We start from the raw sequence: 19,625 nt of genomic DNA on the forward strand, positions 1-19,625 counted from the left end.
AGGAGGCTAGGCGAATGGACCTACTTGGCCGCAAGGTGTACTCAGCAGGGGCCCCTACAGCTCCAGGTGGCGAATCACAAGCCTTGCTTAGCCGCTACAATTATAACACCTGGGTGGCGGTGGGTAAGTTTACGGAGCTTCTCCTTCAAGACTCCCGCCAAGAGTTCGCTGCCCTCTTGGAGGAAGGGAAAAAGGTGGCCAGAACTTCCCTCCAGGCCTCGTTGGATGCAGCAGACTCAGCAGCCAGGACTCTGGCCGCGGGTGTTGCACATCTCATGGCTTCAGGTTTCAAACCTCCCACCAGAGCTGCAGTATACCATTCAGGACTACCATTTGATGGTAAAGGCCTCTTCTCGGAAAAGACTGACCCCAGGCTGCAAAGCCTGAAGGACAATAGGGTCATAATGCGCTCTCTCGGCATGCATATGCCAGTGACCCAACGCAGGCCTTTCCGTCCCCAGCCTCACCGCCCATACTCTGTGCCTAGACAAAGACAGGACTTTGACAGGCGACGCGGCCAAGGTGGTTGCAGACGACTGTCAGGACCCCAAGGGGGCCAAAATCAAAGTCCATCAAAATCACTACTGGGACCAAAGAAGAACTTTGAAGGTGCGCCCGAGGGCGGCGTACCAGTTACAGGCCAGGATCCTTCTCCTCCCTTCTCCAACCGTCTCTCCTACTTCCTGCCAGCGTGGTCCCAGTTAACTTCAGATCGCTGGGTCCTACACACGATGGAATATTGGTACCACCTCCAATTTATTTCAACTCCTCCCTCCCACTCTCCAACCCTGTCCCTCTTCAGGGACCCCTCTCACGAGCAATTCCTCTTACAAGAGGTGCAGAAGCTCCTCGCCATAGGAGCCATAGAGGAGGTATCGATGGACGAAAGGGGCTAGGGGTTTTACTCCCGTTATTTCCTAATCCCCAAGTCGAAGGGAGGTCTCAGACCTATCCTAGACCTGCGAGGACTCAACCAGTTTATGATAAAGTTGAAGTTCTGCATAGTATCCCTGGGGACCATTATCCCATCCTTGGATCCTGGAGACTGGCATGCTGCCCTCGATATGAAAGATGCATACTTTCACATCGCCATCTTTCCTCTGCACAGGAGATACCTCCACTTTGTAGCCAGCTGTCAACACTTCCAGTTTACGGTCCTGCCTTTTGGCCTTTCTACAGCCCCGAGGGTATTTACGAAGTGTATGACCGTAGTCGCCGCCTACCTCCACCGACGTCGGATACACGTTTTTCTTTATCTGGATGATTGGCTCATCTGAGGAGCCTCTGAGACACAAGTCACTCAGCATGTGGGCATCGTCAAGGACCTATTCGCACGTCTAGGCCTGATGATAAATATAGAAAAATCCACTCTTGTTCCCACGCAGAGGTTAGACTTCATAGGAGCTATCCTGGACTCCAGTCTAGCCAGAGCCTGCTTACCGCATCCGCGGTTTCAGGCGATGGCAACAATCATCCAAGGTCTACAGAATTTTCCGACGACCTCAGGTCGCACTTGTCTCGGTCTCCTGGGTCACATGGCTGCCTGCACGTTCGTAACCAAACACGCCAGGTTCCGCCTCTATCCTCTCCAAGTTTGGCTCAACTTGGTATACCGCCTGGGCAGGGACCCGATAGACACGATAGTCATCATTCCCTCGAGCACCCTAGGCTCCCTAGAATGGTGGCTAACTCCCTCCCTGGTGTGTGCAGGGATGCCGTTCCATCCGTCCCAGCCCTCAGTGTCCCTGACGACGGACGCGTCATCTCTCGGCTGGGGTGCTCGCCTCTGTCACCTTCGTACTCAAGGCCTTTGGTCTTCTCAGGAGCTGGCATTATACATAAATGTCCAAGAACTGAGAGCAGTCCGCCTGGCGTGCCAGGCGTTCCAGCAACAGTTACGAGGCTGTTGTGTCTAGTGTTTACAGACAACACAACGCCCATGTACTGTATAAACCAACAGGGAGGGACACGGTCCTCCCCCCTTTGTCAGAAGGCCATCCAACTCTGGGACTTTTGCATAGCCAACTCGATAGATCTGGTAACGTCCTTTCTCCCAGGCGTTCGGAACACCCTGGCGAATCAACTCAGCAGGTCTTTCCTGTCTCACGAGTGGTCGATCCGCCCGGATGTTATGCATTCTGTTTTCCAGAAGTGGGGATTTCCCCACATAGACCTGTTCGTTTCCCACGAGAACAGGAAATGCCAGATGTTCTGCTCCTTCCAAGGTCTCTCCCCGGGATTGATCTCAGATGCTTTCCTGATGCCGTGGAAGAGCCAGCTCCTTTATGCCTTCCCACTATTCCCGCTGGTTCACAAGGTCCTGCTGAAACTCCACAGGGACAGAGCGCGCATCATCATGATCGCTTCAGCGTGGCCCAGGCAGCACTGGTACACTACGTTGCTCGACCTGTCGATAGCCAACCCAGTTACCCTGCCACTCCACCCAGACCTCATAACCAAGGCAGGCTTCGCCACCTGGACCTGCAGGCTCTTCACCTCACAGCGTGGCTGCTGCGTGGCTAAAGCAGTCAGAGTTACGTTGCTCTGAATCAGTACGACAAGTTCTCCTGGGTAGCAGGAAGCCTTCCACTCGGTCAACGTACCTGGCCGAGTGGAAACGTTTCTCCTGCTGGTGTGAAATGCTTAATCTTACTCCCACTAAGGTCTCGATCCCCTCTATTTTGGACTACCTCTGGTCTCTCAAACAGCAGGGCCTAGCAGTATCATCACTGAGGGTACATTTGGCAGCCATCTCTACCTTCCATCCAGGCGAAGGTGGCCGCTCCGTGTTCTCACACCCTACCGTTACGAGGTTCCTCACGGGCTTGGAGCGCTTATACCCTCTAGTACGCAACCCAGCCCCGACCTGGGACCTCAACCTGGTTTTAACCAGACTTATGTCTCCCCCATTCGAGCCGTTAGCAACCTGTTCGCTGCTATACCTGTCTTGGAAGACAGCTTTCCTCGTAGCCATTATCGGCTAGACAAGTCTCCGAGCTTAGGGCTCTTACGGTGGATCCGCCATACACTGTGTTCCACAAAGACAAAGTGCAGTTGTGACCGCACCCAGCTTTCCTCCCTAAGGTGGTTTTGGCCTTTCATGTTAACAAGGACCTCTTTCTCCTGGTCTTCTTCCCGAAGCCACACTCAACGCGACGGGAGCAACAGTTGCACTCCCTGGACGCCCGTAGAGCGCTTGCATTTTATATTGAGCGGACAAAACCATTTCATAAAACGCCCCAACTCTTTGTCGCAGTAGCAGACCGAATGAAAGGCCTACCTGTTTCCTCTCAGAGGATCTCATCTTGGGTGACGGCATGCATCCGCACTTGTTATGATTTGTCTCATATTTTCCCAAGCCACATCACCGCGCATTCTACCAGGGTTCAGGCTTCATCTGCCGCCTTCCTGGCTCGTGTACCTATCCAGGAGATATGTTGCGCAGCTACCTGGTCCTCAGTCCATACCTTTGCTTCGCATTATGCTTTGGTTCAACAGTCAAGAGATGATGCAGCCTTTGGCTCAGCAGTTTTACATTCTGCCACATCTCACTCCAACTGCACCGCCTAGGTAAGGCTTGGGAATCACCTAACTGGAATGGATATGAGCAATCACTCGAAGAAGAAAAGACGGTTACTCACCTTTGTAACTGTTGTTCTTCGAGATGTGTTGCTCATATCCATTCCAAACCCGCCCTCCTTCCCCACTGTCGGAGTAGCCGGCAAGAAGGAACTGAGGGGTGGTTGGGTCAGCAGCGGTATATATCCGGCGCCATGGCGGCACCACTCCAGGGGGCGCCCAGCCTACCCACCGAGCGTTGCTAGGGTAAAAACTTCCGACAAACTTGCACGCGGCGCGCACACACCTAACTGGAATGGATATGAGCAACGCATCTCGAAGAACAACAGTTACAAAGGTGAGTAATCGTCTTTTTATTTGCTTTTGGGGTATTTTAATTAAATATATAACTCTCTTTCATAGAAGGCTGTGAAATCCACATCACTTGGTGATGGTACAGCTGTTCCAGTTGATCTGGTAAAGACTTATTTACTCTATAGATCAGGAGGGTTCCCTGGAGCAATTCAGATCTGTTGAGTAAGTGGATATTTAAACAGGTTTTAAAATATGGACTTTGTACCCAATAGACTAGATAGCTTCATTCTGTCAGAGGAAAAGATGATGTCATGGTAATTTTCTTAATTTAAAAAAAAATATTTACTACAATATACTGTCCCTTAAAGTAAAATCTGTTTCCTTGCTAGTGTTTTTCTTTCCTTCATTGTGCAGGCATTAGTTTGTTGTTACTGTTATTGGGCTGTTCAGGAGTGCTGGGTTGCTGACATCAGTTTTTTTTTGTTTTAAAAAAAGCCAAAGCATTTTTTTAGGAGGAAAGGTGGTTTCCTTTTAGTGTGCAATAAGTATGTACAGACAATTTTTAAATAATGAATTTTAGTATTGATAGCAGCTGAAGAACTGTTCTGCTCTACTTAATACTGCTATGACTTTGAGTATATACAAAGTGACACTAACGTAGTTGCAGTGATTTCCAAGATCCCATTTCATCCTCTTCAAATGGCGCAATTGATCCAATTGGTATACTCTGTTAAATAGGGTCACTTGGAACCTTCAATGCCATGTATTGCTTTGGGGATCCAACACTTTTGAGTCTGAAAGCCAATACAGAACTGTGAAGTTGGGGTTCATAATAAGAACACTCGAACATACAGGTAATATCACAAAATGTCCTAGTGCTAAAACTAATATGCTCACTCATCCATGCCATACATGGGTGTGGTTATTATAAATACAGTCAGATTGGTTAAGGAAGCAAGCCCTTGGTGGCCAGAGGCAACACAATGGAAAAATTTTGGAATGCTCACTGATTCTCCAACCTTTGAAACAGTGGTTTCTAGGACCTTGTTTGTTTTCCCAATTGCATAGCTGTCCTGGCAGATGCACACTATTGGACAGGGTCACCATCAGGCTTTCAAACTATGTCTGGCTTCCAGGCTTCTTCACTTGGGATCTTGGAAACAAAGTACTCAAAAGTAAGTGAAATTGTGCATATATTGTAATTTAACCAAGGCTTTGCCAAGCTTCCTGGTGCCAAATACCTATCAATGCCATATTTATTGGAACAATTGAAAAATCTATCACTATTACTAGCAGAAGTGGTTTATATTTAATTACTGATCCCTGTGAGCCAGAGGGATATGAACTTTATATTTGAAGTTTACTATCTTCTGTATGCAAAATGTGACAATTAGAGTTCAAGTATATTGGCTGGGAGGTGTGGAGAAGCCTTAAGTGTTGTACTTGTTCATTTTCCAGTGCTGCCAATTCAGGACTTTGAAAAACCCTAAATTCATTCAATAAATAATGTTTAAAAATCAGACTGCAAGATTATGTTTGTTAAAGTAGAGGATCTAACGTGGAGTCCTGATTAATAACATGAGATTGAAATTATGCCATTTTGGAACAAAACCCACCAAATTACAGAATTATCTGTTTGTAAAGAGCTAACAAAATATATCAAATATTCCACCACTTGTGTGGGAAACAAAGTAAAAAGAATATATAGGAATGTAGGAGAGCATATAGGAAAAATATGTAGGAATTGCATTTATAATCCTGAGATAACTGCACTTATTTATTATATCAAAGTTTTCAGGGCTTTTAAAAATATTTTCAAAATCTCCTTACATGTTCCTTATGAAAATTTCTTCTGATTAAAATTTTACATGCCTGACTTCAGTCTGTAATGTTATATGGTTTTTAAAAGCTCCACTGAGCTTTCAGAACACATATTTGGCTTATATACTAAAGGATGAAATTCCATTAACAATTTGTTTAAAATGTTGATTCTCATACGATGTGATCGGTATGCAAAAAAATATTAGTTCCATTTGCTTATGGCATTGAAACTGAATGTTTAGCCTTATATAAAGTGATATTCCAGTACCTGAACTAGCAGCTGAACTTAGAAATTGATTGTGCTCTTGAATCAAATAAGTATACAAGGTTCTGTTGAACTAATTATTAGGCTTTTATTTAATCACAGTCTGAAGTATAACTGTGTATATGAACTGGGCCAAAAACAATAGAGACAGTAACCCTAGTTCACCCACACTCACATTGTTTATAACTGATAAGCTTGATTCCTTGCCCAGTTAGTATAATTTGGGTCTTGCATTTACAAAAGACCTCCATGTTAGACATTAAATGAAACTGAGCCTAAAACATATGGCTATTTATTTTAAACTATTCAGATTTTAACTGGTATTTTCTGAGCAATGTTTCAGAAAGGCCAGTTCTTTTCTTAGGCTAGTTTCTGATTTAAACAACCCACAAGTGGCTGATTCTACTCTCAGGGTACATCAGCAGGGTACATCAGGAATTACTGCATTAAAATCAGTGCCATTACATTGGTATAGAACCAGTGCAAGTGAGACCAGAATCAAGCCCAGCTGTTTAATGCAACACACTTCTATGTTTGACAGCATTCTCAAATGTACCATAGTCTGCTAATAATGCAGTTTTCTTTTTTACTCAAACTCTTCTCCTCAGTCCTGAATGAAATCTTTTTACTGTTAGGCTTGTTCCACAGTCATCCATATTTCATTAGGTGATTTCTTTCTTAAAAAATATTTGTTTCTAAGTTACCTGAACTTTATAAGAGCAAAGCTCCCCTCCCAGCTATTCACTGGATATAACCTCTTTCAGATACAATAAATAAGACCGTCCTTAAGTTAGCTAAATAAAGCATTACAGGAGGTGGGTGAAACTCAAAATGTTTAGCTTGGAGAAACATGAAAAGTTTGCATGGCTATATGAAGAATATCCTGAACCTTTTGGGATCCCACAAGGTACAGCTTCCTCTCTGATCCAACATGATCAATGCAATGCAACAGCAAACAGTCCTCTCTCTGTCATGATGATATGCTGCTTACAACAATAGTTAACTTGGAGAACTACGGTATAATGTTTTTGTTCCTTCCTGTCCTCAAAAGGGTCTGTAGCAAAACAGTGTGGTTCTAAACTAAAAATCATAGCTAAAATTACTTACTTAAAGCTAATGAAGTTGTCCTTCCTGTACCTGCATGCATGTGTGTGCTCTCGGTACAGTGGGCTAGAATTAGTCTATTCTTTAAGCATGTGGAGATAGATTCATTGCCCAAGACTATAAAAGCTCTGTGGCCCAGATTCTCTTGGTTTCTCACAGCCCAACCTCCACCAGCAGTCTGTCATTGGATCCTAAAGACAATGGGATCTGTCAATTTAGTATTTACCTTCCTTTTTCAGGGTTAAGGAGAACATTGTTATGGGGTTCCTGGGGTGCAACCTGGATTATGGGACCACTGAGCCCTCTAAACCCACCCACCTGGGTAGTCCCTCACACTGTAATGCTAATGTCAAGCTGCAAGCCTCTGACAGGCACTGCACTTACACAGGTATCCACAGGCAGGGACACACCCAGCTGGGTTATATAGTTACATGAATGATCTCCCAGCCACTCATGAACCATCATCAGAGATGTGCCAGCCAGTTTCCCACAACTCCTAGCCTTGCACCCCAGAACTTTCCTGTCTTGCACTGCTCAAAGCTCCCTTGGGCAGTGAAAGTTCATGAATTAGTTCACCACTCCCTCAGTGTGGAATGGACAAGCACCTGCCTTTGTAATCTGAGCTGAGATTTCCCAAGCACTTCAACCAAAACACACTGTTTTAGGTAAAATATAAAACAGGTTTATTAACTACAGAAAGATAGATTTTAAGTGATTGTAAATAGCAGGCTTGGAGATCAGAGTTAGTTACTTAAGAAACAAAAATAAATCCACAGTCTAAATCCTAATTTAGACTAAGCAAGATTTGAATCAAGCAGTGTCTCCCCTAGCATATGGTACAAGCAGTTTACAGTTTTTCAATATAAGACTGGACCTCCTTCCAGCCTGGGACCAAACTCCCAAGTCCAAAGTCTCTGTCTTTCAGTTGGTCTTCCAGGTGTTGAAATGGGAGGCAGGGGAGAGGTCAAGTGATGATGTCACTGTATCTCTTTTTATACCTTCTTCCATCTTCTTGAAAGACCCGTACTGTGACGTGGGTTGATTGCCTCCATGGTGTAGGTGCCTTCTCTGAGATCCCTCTGAGATAGTGAATTCTTTTTTCATGAGTCGTCAATGCCCGTCTGGCCAGTGGGCACTTCCCAGCCTCACAACATATTTCAATAGCACATATAGCAATACTTCATAACTTCACATACAATGATAGTACATACAATCCAACAGGATATTAATGTTCAACAGATAAAGACTTTTAAAATGATACCTCACAAGGTATACTTTGTATAATGATATGACAGTGGTGAATATGGGAGTACCAGGATGTTCCTTTGAGGTACAGTGTTCTAAACACTAATGTGTATTTTCACAACCAAGTAGAGGGAAAAGCCCTCTTTGCTTATCCAAAGGAAAAAATTTTTTAGAAAGGCTCTATCTATATCCTGCATTGAAGACCCCCAGGACCCCCTAGAATCTCACTGTAACCCTGAGTAATATTATTTCATTACCTTAAACTTTTAGGGAAATGCTTGTTACGTTTTATTTCTTGAAAAGTAGCCATATTAGCAGCAAATAGCTCTGGCAGAATTATGCAAGTACAGAGCTCTTACAGCTTACTCTTATCTTTGCCATCTTTCATAAAGATGAGTTGGTTCTGTGTCCTTGCCATAAATTTCAATTGAAATTGGTGTCCAGTTTCCATCTCACTCAGTATATTTCCCTTTTGGTTTTCTTCTCTCATCCTCATGACTCCCCTAGAAGCTGCAGCACTGCACAAGAGGGATGTCTAGTGCTCACTGCTTCCATCAGTAAAGAACAAAGACACTTTGTGAAAAATCTCTTGTCTTTTCATTGCTTATAGAGGGAAAAAATCAAACACACATATAGGAGTCCATTTCCATTCAGCACCTGTCCAAATGGACTGTGGAATGTATCCAGACTTGCTGTAGTGAGGCATATGCTCAAGTGTTGGAGGGGCTCTTACCTTTCCCGAGTTGCTATAACCTGTAGGGCAGCTACACAGAATTCACTGCAGACATTCTATTAGCTCTGTTGTCCAGATTCCCAGGCTAGTGTTCACATGCTCTCTCTGGGAGGCTGTTCCACAGTCCTGTTTAAACTTACTGCTCCCCCCATCCCTCCTGGAAAGTGTGTTATAATTAGAGAATCTTCAGAAACGAAGGGTTGGTAGAGATAATTTAACAAAGGGCAGCTTAGTTTTCTCTGTCAGTAGCTGGAATTTACAGAACAAATTGCCTACACAGAGCCATACCCCCTCTCCCCGTCTTCCCTAATTTTTGGAATCACTAAAATATGATTAGATAGACAGAAAGGAACTGAGAGAATTAGTTTCATAGATATAGGACAGAAGGGACTGTAATGATTATCTAGTCTGACATGCTGTATAACACAGGCCATAGAACTTCCCTAAAATAATTCTTAGAGCAGATCTTTTACAAAAACATCCACTCCTGATTTAAAATTTGCCAGTGATGAGAAAATCCACCACGACCCTTGGTAAATTGTTCCCATGAATAATTGCCTTCACTGTTATTTCCTATCTAAATTTGACTAGCTTCAACATTCAGACACTGGGTTGTGTTATACCCTTCTCTGCTAAATTGAAGAGTCCATTATCAAATTGTTTGCTATGTGTGTACTGTGATAAGTCACCCTTAACCATCTCTTTGTTAAGCTAATTAGATTGAGCTCCTTGAGTCTATCATTATAAAACATGTTTTCTAATCCTTTAATCATTCATATGGCTCTTCTCTGAACCCTTTCTATTTTATCAATGTCTTCTTGAATTGTGGACACCAGAACTAGACGCAGTATTCCAACAGTGGTCACTCCAATGCAAAATATAGAGGTAAACCAGCCTCCTGGATTCATGAGGCCCTTCATATCCTCAGTCTCAACACCTGTCAGCATACTTAATGCCCCATCCTAGCAAACTGCTTTCAACAGGTATAGGATCTGCATTGTATGGCTCGTGATTTGAAAAGTATGTATCTATAGAGGCAATCAAAGGTGCTGAGCACCCAGACGTGCTGATTGCAAATAGGAGTTGAAAGGGCTCAGGACATTGCCAAGTTAACCCAGACATTTAGTGAAAACTAGTAGTGAGAAGTGTAAAGTAACCTGGATTTCTCTGAATTCATCCACTTGCAAAAGAATGATAAATGAGTCCCAGATATATTCTCAGATTCCGTTGTCCAGAAAACATGTGGAGAGTGGACACTAAAAATCTTTTTAAGAAAAAGATTTACAATTCATTTGTTTTCTTGGATATATAGATTTATGGATACTCAATATTTTTATTTATAAGTACTACATACTTAACCAAAATATACAGAAACGTTGATTTTTCTAAATATCTAAAGATTTTTATAATGCAAGAAAACTGAATCATAGGACTAGGAACAAATTGAAGTGTCTTTTTCTCCTCTACATCTTAAAATGTTAGTTAGAAATAATGTCTTTTATCTAATTTTTCATCCTGTATCCATCTTGCTAATACACTATATATATCTTTATTAATTAGAAAGTGATCAAACATTTTACTGAACTTCTGTAATTTTTTAACTAAAAGGCTTCTGGTAACTGGGTCCAAGGATCTGCTTTAAAATTAGACTTTTGTAAAAGCTTAATGCTCCACTGCCATATCTCAGCTTTCCCTGTCCAGTTTAGTAAATGGAATGACTAAATCGTAGTCGCACCAGTTCTGAGCAAAGAGGCAAGAAGGAGGATAGTTAAACATCTTGCTGTCCGTGAGCAGTTAGAGGGCAGGCAGACACCATGCACCTTGACCACCTATTATGAAGCTTTTTGCTGCAATGTCAAGTGAAAGCGAGTTAATTGGGTGAAGCTGTAGAGCATGTTAGGGGCCTGGTAAAGGGTTGCTGTCTGACAGTTGAATGTCAGCAAAAGCTAGTCAAGTGTGGCTGCGAGACAGAGACCTGTCACAAAGTTCATATGGACTACAGCTGAGCTGAAATATGGTTCAGTCTCACTTTCTCCCTCATTGCATTCAAGCACCTTAAGATTTCACACTGTGTCAGCCCTTGTTCTCTAAGCTGTTTTCTCCTAACCCTTCTGCATTCAAATGATTTAACAAAAGATGCTAATGTTTGGCTAAGTGAATGTAAATATACTTTTTTCCTCCTTTTCCGCTGGAGCGTCAATGTACATCCATCTCAAAAAGAAACTGTGGAGGGTTACACCAAACAATTAGACTGCTTGGTAGTTCAGCTGATAGCTGAATACATTTCTCAAGAAGAGAACGAGACATGACAATTAAAACTGTTGAATAGGCAATGCTTTCTCGCCAGCACATGGAAAAAAGGTTTAGTGGCAAGGACTTCTATATTATAGGCTCCTTGAGACTGCATTTATTGCTGAGGTCACACATATTCAGTCTCCTCTCACATGCCCACTGACTTGAGGTAAAGTGCTGTGGAGGCAGCTATTAGAAGTACAGATACAAGGAAGATAAACAGTGAAAAGTTGTAGGGAAAACTCACCTGTTGGGGAGGGCTTGCTTGGAACTGAGGGATGCAATCAATTACACATAGTACCAATATTATATGCCGAAAAAATGTTCAGAGAAACAGCAAAACAGTTTAATAAGAGTACCGGGTGCCCCTAAGATTGTAAGTTTCAATACACAACACAAAATAAATCAATAACAATTCAGGTTTGCTAGTCAGATAAAAAATAAAAAGTGCATTTACTCTTGAGAAGGTACAGGGACACTGATAAATAAATAACATAAGTGAAAAGTTTCTTTCTGTGATGAGCACGTATTCCATTAGTAAAGAATTAGAAATTTGGGGTTAAATCAATGCATGCTGAGTATTACACTGTGAAAATAGCACCTTATGCGATTCGCCTGAGGTTTCAATGTCATTATAGAGCAGAGTAAAACAATGCAGTTTGAAAACTGGGACCTGCTAGGACAACGTGTAAAGTGCTATGGCTCAGAAAGAATCTTGAAAGACAGTATAGATTGTGGATTTTAGCTAAGCTATTTAGAAATTATTGAACTTAACAATGCAAAAGACCCAGACCATCTCCCTGCCTACAAGATATAGTTCACACATTGTGCTTATTAAATATTAAACTGATAATCATGGTTCTAGTCCTACAGGTTCTTCACAGGTACGAAAGTCTTGTAGATTGGCATAGGTGTGCCTTAGGCTGTGAACATAGTTCAGAAAAAATTCTATCAAGAGCTTTATAGGAAAATGTATGAAATATATTGTCTATTATAATGTTAATCTTATTTTTGATTATTTGTTTAAGCAGAACCTATAGTTGATGAATTCACTCAGCTATAAAAATACTGGAGCATGCTGGGGGTAGGATGATAATAATTGTTTCAGATAATTACCTATCATTTGGTTACATACAACTTCTGTAAGCGTAAAATGAAATTGTCCAGTAATTGAAAAGCTATTAGATCTATTGGCTAGCAGTTCCGAAAGAAGAAAGTGTGATGTGTACCTTTCTAATATGTAGTGAGTTGGCAGTCTACTGAATTACTGTCTCTGACAACAACTTGTTTCTTGGATCCAGGAAGAAATGCTGACCATGAGGATTTATACTGCATGTTACTATGTTACTACTTTGTTTGTTACAGAACACCAATTTGAGTCCTACTGCGTCAGCACATAGAGTTGTGAAACCATTGAGATGGGGAAGAAACAGTTATTCTTGGCTGCTGTACTTTCTTGCTCTGGAAAAGTTTGCTAACGCTCATTATATTACAGTGGCACCCAGTAGCAGCGCTTTCCCATTTTAAGCACCAGATTTTAGACTTTTCATCATTCTTATGTTTTATTTATTTCATCCAGAGTGAAAATAGCTCCTTCAAGCTACTTCTAACAGAAAAGAGACTCATAGCAGCATCCTGGAAGCCTAGAATGGTTTCCATCATGTAGCAAATAGGCAACTCCATGCTGGAAACAGCTATGTTTGAAAGTAGTTTTTCATGATCTAAAACCTTGGAACACTTTAGTGGGGCCAAATTCTCCCTCGCAACAGAAATGCTCCGAAAAGGATTCACAAACAGGGACTGTCCACATTAGACTTTTTTTTTCCCCTTCTCTCTTCCTATAAAATTTCCTATCATTGGTAGGAGCAATGGCATAAATGCCAGTGAGACCTGCCTCTCCAGTACTTTAACCACCATGTCACCTTTCTCAGAGATTTTATTAACAACACTGTAGTTAAAATGCCAGTGAAAGCCACTACACTATCATAGAACTCCTGTTGTTTTTCCCACTGGTCGAGCTGTCCATGATGGTAACAAAAATGGGAAATCTTGAAGAGAAAATGTCCAGTGTAGATAAAGTCAGACTGTGTGCTGCTAAAGTAGTGCTGTTGCAAGTCATCCCCCTACCATAGCCTACCCAGTAATGGCCTGTCCCCCACACTAGATTATGCATGGGGGTGAAATAAATCTAGTTACCATTGCCAAGTCAGGCATAAACTGTGCACAAATATGTAGACTACATCCTATGACTCCTAGACCCTGCCCTGTAACACCCTGCTTTTCCTCCTGGTGGTTGCAGCCTCTCCACAGATATCTGGAGAAGCTGGAATCAGCACAAGAAGTTTCTGCCCAGTGCTACCCCACTACCGTTGACTGCTTCTGGTAGACACTTTTGTATACCAGGCATCCCATAATTTACACCTTAATCTCTTTTTCCAGGCAGATGTGACTCTGACTGAGCAAGTTCCATAAAATCTACCTTGTGATTTAATGTTGGGCATATCAGTTACATCTCCATCACTCAGGGTATGTCTACACTATGGGATTATTCTGATTTTACGTAAAGCGGTTTTGTAAAACAGATTATATAAAGTCGAGTGCACTCGGCCACACTAAGCACATTGATTCAGCGGTGTGCGTCCATGGACCGAGGCTAACGTCGATTTCTGGAGCGTTGCACTGTGGGTAGCTATTCCATAGTTCCTGCGGTCTCCCCTGCCCATTGGAATTGTAGGTTGAGATCTCAACGCAGAAACAATTTCGCGGGTGATTCTGGGTAAATGTCGTCACTCAATCCTTCCTCCGTGAAAGCAACGGCAGACAATCATTTCATGCCCTTTTTCTCTGGATTGCCCTGGCAGACGCCATAGCATGGCAACCATGGAGCCCATTTTGTCTTTTGTCACTGTCACCGTATGTGTACTGGATGCTGCTGACAGACACAGTACTGCAGTGCTACACAGCAGCATTCATTTGCCTTTGCAAGGTAGCAGAGATGGTTACCATCCCTATTGCACCATCTGCCATGCCATTGTAAATTGGCAATGAGATGACAGTTATCAGTCATTCTGTACCATCTGCTGCTGTCATGGGTGCTCCTGGCTGGTCTCGCTGAGGTTGGCCTGGGGCACATGAACAAAAATGGGAATGACTCCCCGGGTCATTCCCTTCTTTATGTTTTATCTAAAAATAGAGTCAGTCCTGCCTAGAATATGGGGCAAGTGTACTAGAGAACCAGAGAGCACAGCCGCTCCGTGTCAGAGCCCCAGAGATCCCGCAGAAATGATGAGCTGCATGCCATTTTAGAGTGTGCCCCTGCAATAACCGCACCCGTTGATTCCCTCCTCCCCCAACCTTCCTGGGCCACGGTGGCAGTGTCCCTCCCCATTTGTGTGATGAAGTAATAAAGAATGCAGGAATAAGAAACACTGACTTTTTAGTGAGATAAAATGATGAGGAAGAAGCCTACAGGCAGGACATTAAAGGGTGGCAGGGGAGAGGAGCCCAGCCTCCCTCTGCTATGATAGTCCAGACAGTACAGAATCTTTTCTTTAGACATGAAAGGGAGGGGGCTTGATGGAGCTGAGCCTCCAGTTGCTATGATGAAGACAGTTACCAGCCGTTCTGTACCATCTTCCCGGAATGATTGGGTGTCATTCCCATTTTTACCCAGGTGCCCCGGCTGACCTCACTGAGGCCAGCCAGGAGCACTCACAGGCTGCTGCTGATGATGGATAGCAGTCATATTGTACCATCTGCCACTGGGAAGGGGATGCTGGTGTTCAGCGCTGCAGCACCCCATCTACCAGCAGCATGCAGTAGACATAGGGTGACATTGAAAAAAGATGAGAAACGTTTTTTCCCCCTTTTCTTTCGCAGGGGGGGAAGGGTGTAAATTGACAACATTACCCTGAAACACCCGGGAAAATGTTTTTGACACTTCAGGCACTGGGAGCTCAGCCAAGAATGCAAATGCTTTCCGGAGATTGCGGAGACTGTGGGATAGCTGGAGTCCTCAATCCCCCCTCCCTCCCTCCAGAAGCGTCCATTTGATTCTTTGGCTTTCCGTTACGCTTGTTACACAGCACTGTGCTGTGGCCTCTGTCTGTCATAGCCTGGAGATTTTTTCAAATGCTTTGTCATTTCATCTTCTGTAATGGAGCTCTGATAGAACAGATTTGTCTCCCCATACAGCGATCAGATCCAGTATCTCCCGTACGGTCCATGCTGGAGCTCTTTTTGGATTTGGGACTGCATCGCCACCCCTGCTGATCAGAGCTCCACGCTGGGCAAACAGGAAATGAAATTCAAAAGTTTGCGGGGCTTTTCCTGTCAACCTGGCCAGTGCATCAGAGTTCAGACCGCTTTCCAGAGCAGTCACAATGGTGCACTGTGGGATACCGCCTGGAGGCCAATACCATTGATTTGCAGCGACACTAACCCTAATCCGACATGGCAATACCGATTTCAGCACTACTCTCGTCGGGGAGGAGTACAGAAATCGGTTTAAAGAGCCCTTTATATCGATATAAAGGGTATCGTTGTGTGGACGAGTGCAGGGTTAAATCGGTTTAACGCTGCTAAATTTGGTTTAAACACATAGTGTAGACTAGGCCTCACCTAGCACAGACAGGACACCAGACCTTAACTAATTCTTGTATTGTTATATGTACTTATAACTTTGGTATCAGTCTTCCTCCCACCTCCACCCATCTCACGCCTAACTCTAACTCTAATCTTCTTTCTTTCTGCATGCCTTCGTATCATTTGCTATTATTCCAGTGTTAAAGATAAATATTTTGAGGACTTGACTTCTGAGTGGTCGATGATATAATGATGTATTATGCACTTGCTTCGGACTTTATAATTACTTGTGCTGGTGGTTGTGCATGCTGAGCTGTTGAAAATTTATTAACATGAAATAAAAACGTGCCTTATTTTCAAAGGTGCTGGGTAGTCACATCTCCCATCAATCTCAGTCACAGCTGTTGGTGCTCAGAACCTTTGAAAACCAGGCCTGTTACTTATGATTCAACAGTCCTAAATCATGGAGAATCGGGCAGATGGGATTTTTAATGGTGTTTTAGTGTTCCTATTTTTATTTCATCTCATTACTGGATTGTAATTATTACCTTTTCAAAAAGGAAATTTCTACAGCAGTTTTGGACACTGAAAATTAATGATACAAAATCAAATATTAGAAGGAAGTATTGGTGTAACACATTGCAGAAGAATGGAAAGAAATGAAAAAGTACAGAGTGGTATAAAAGCAATTCGTAAGGATGGGGATTGTGGTACAGTAAGATTATCCTTGCATAGACTTCGAAGGTTGAAACCATCCTGACTGATTTGTGAGCTCACTCTAGTTATAGATTTTACTGTTACAATTGAAGATAAACAATATACTGTACAACATACTTCACTATAATAGTAGGTATTCGTTAGTTATCCATCTATACAACCAACACACACACATACTCCACCAATCCCAACTATGTATGTATTATTCCACAAGTATTTAAATATTAAAACCTGATCTCAGTGTTATGCCATTGCATATGCTGACATCACTAAATAGTTTCATACATAAGGATGTCACACATGACAGTATTCTCATGTTCCCACACAATGTCATATGTAGTAATATCAATTTTATAAAAAAAATATTTTAAACATTGGGAAAATCAACTAATTTTTCATGAGGCAATCTCTAAAATAGGATCAAAGTCTAATCACAGAGGAGTTATGAAAGATAATCTATTTAATGTCATTGTTTTTTAATCCTTTTTGCTTGTGTATGACTAAAATATGGCTTTGATTTAAGTATAGTTTACAATGCAGTTATTTTATAATATGGACTAATTTCATATTTTCTTGTTTAGAAGAACATATTTTAAAAAATTGGGCTTTCAAACTTTGAAAAATGGCCAGGGACATGCCTAATTACTATGTTTCAAAAGCATTTTGAATTAATATTTTTTTTAGGCACAATGTGTCCTAAATATATATTTACCTGATCGTGTGTGACATTTTACATGGAATCATTTACAATTGATTGAGTAAATAAAAGAGCTATGCTAAAGATTTACTTGAACAGACCCCTTATTTCAGGTAAGTAATTCCCTTTCTAAAAATTACCTATACACATATTTACATGATAGATTATAGATATCTATAATCTATATAGATATCATAGCTCCTGCCCAGACATTTCAGTTTGCCATCTTAATAATACACAATTTTAAAAAGTGCCTAAATCCATATAGAGTGCAGTGGTTTCAAAAGAGGTTTATTGGGGAAATAACTAGCTTTAAATTTCATGTATTTGTACGCAATGGTATTTCATAATGGTTTTAATTTATGTCAGTTTAATTTTTTTACAATTCTGTGAAATACTAATTTCTTCTTTGTTGTAAATTTATATAATATAGATCCAAACCAGTTCAACAGTAGTGAAGATATTTTTTACATCAGTGAAGCTATTATAAAATTTTATTTCCACCCCATTCTGTGAATATAATTCTGCACTAGCTTTGTATGAAGTGTTGCATAGGAACTGGATAACTGGATAACTAAAACAGATCTTCCCCTCATAACGTTGAAGCTTTTACTGTAACATTCTATTGACTTGCTGCCAATCATTAAGTTTCATACATTTTTTGTGCATCTCTCAAAGGAAACCTGATTTCCCAACTCCTTACTTGGGATTTAGATCTTAAATAAATAAAAAGTCTGGGGGGAAAAATGAGAATGTGACTGTAGCAAGTGATTTTTAATCAGTTTGATAGTTCCATTAATTGAGACATGGAAAACAGTGCAAACATGGAAAACAGCCCTTCTTCAATATTTGTCACCCATTGGGCAACTTGATTTCAGTTTGGTTTTTTTTAGTGATTTCATTTCTTTAAACATAGAAAATAGTCTTTTCAGAATTACGCAGTTTATTTTTACTCTGTATACTGGCAAAAACTCTTTATCAAAACAAATAACAGAATCTCTACAAAGAGCATGAAGAATTCTGCTTTTGGATTTCGTATAAATTGTATTTTCTATTTTGATTTATGTGTTAAGCTAATTAAAAAAACTTAAAATGTAAAACTGCTAATTGGTACAATAGATAGAAATTATACCTCCATAGAGGCATCAGATTGTTAGTTACAAATACAATAAAGTTTTATTATGGCCTCAGTCCTACAAAACCTGAGCAAAATGGGACTGAAATGCCAGGGGTGGTGCAGATCAATATTTGCTAGTGCTTTCAGTTAATTCACCTTCATAACCACAATAGTTTAGCAAAATGTAAACTACTACTTCATTTTAAATATCTCCTTGCATTGGAAGGAGATTTGAATCTGCTGCCATGTTGGTTCTCCTTGAAGGTCCAGCATAAACCTTGCTGATATCAGTCAGCCATAAGATAGCTTGTAGAGTATCTGGAAATCAAAAGAATCAGCGTCAAAGAAAATTGCTGAACTAGGTGTTAGATGCAACCATTGATTTTTCTTCGACAGAGTAACGGCGAAGTAGGAGGGGGGAAGGAATCTCTCGCTCTCATATATATTTATATATATAAAAATAAATCTCAGGACCAGAAAACTTTGTGCATCAGATTTTGAAAGCTTATGGATCCTGGAAGTATAATAACATTAACCATTAGAACTCTGGCATTTTTTTCAAAATGCTAATCATGGATATTTAGGAGAACACAAACACCTTTTTCTAAAAAAAAAGTTAAGAAAACTCAGTAGCATATTGCACTTTTGTCCTTTTAATGGGCTATTTTAACCACTGCCTATAATGCTATGGAGCATGCAATGGCTAATTTCAGTATACTTTAAGCGTACCATACATGGAATCTTTGACGTGCAAAAATGGGAAGAGGAAAAACAATGAAAATTGCTTTAAGGGAATATTTGGAATTCTACTGTTGTACACTACAGTTTATATAGATATGAATGAGTTCTAATGGTAAAGTTACCTTTTATCCATATTCCATAAACTGTCAAGATATGAGGCACAATTATGTGACCCTGGGATTTTCTCAAGGCTAAATATTAACTGGTACTTACAATTGTAACTAATTGACTAAATTCCTAGATTTGTTCAAACATGGATCACATTTCCAAGTATGGCACTTTGAGAGTGTGTTCTATGATGATTCTATGATCCAACAAATGTTAAAAAAAAAATAAGAAAAGTTTGATTGTTACAGTAAAACACAGTTAAAAATGAAAAAGCACAAATGGACAAAAATGAGGGTTCTTCCCAATACAGTGACAGGGAGAGAGTAAG

General features: G+C 41.3%; 1 protein-coding gene across 7 annotated transcripts in view; it reads left to right on the plus strand.

Annotated features, from left to right (window-relative positions):
- CCDC171 (coiled-coil domain containing 171) overlaps nucleotides 1-19,625 on the plus strand; it is a 274,485-nt gene that overhangs the window by 201,292 nt on the left and 53,568 nt on the right. The window contains exon 26 of one of the 7 annotated variants that reach the window (XM_030565905.1): nucleotides 13,773-13,839. The exons of the other annotated variants lie outside the window; for them this stretch is intronic. Coding sequence (XP_030421765.1) covers nucleotides 13,773-13,805 — 33 coding nt within the window. The 3' untranslated portion in view covers nucleotides 13,806-13,839. Of the gene's footprint in view, nucleotides 1-13,772; nucleotides 13,840-19,625 lie in introns of those variants that run through there. 7 annotated transcript variants of the gene reach the window in all.

The sequence above is a fragment of the Gopherus evgoodei genome, chromosome 6 (assembly GCF_007399415.2).
Source record: "Gopherus evgoodei ecotype Sinaloan lineage chromosome 6, rGopEvg1_v1.p, whole genome shotgun sequence".
NCBI classification, from domain to species: Eukaryota; Metazoa; Chordata; order Testudines; family Testudinidae; genus Gopherus; species Gopherus evgoodei.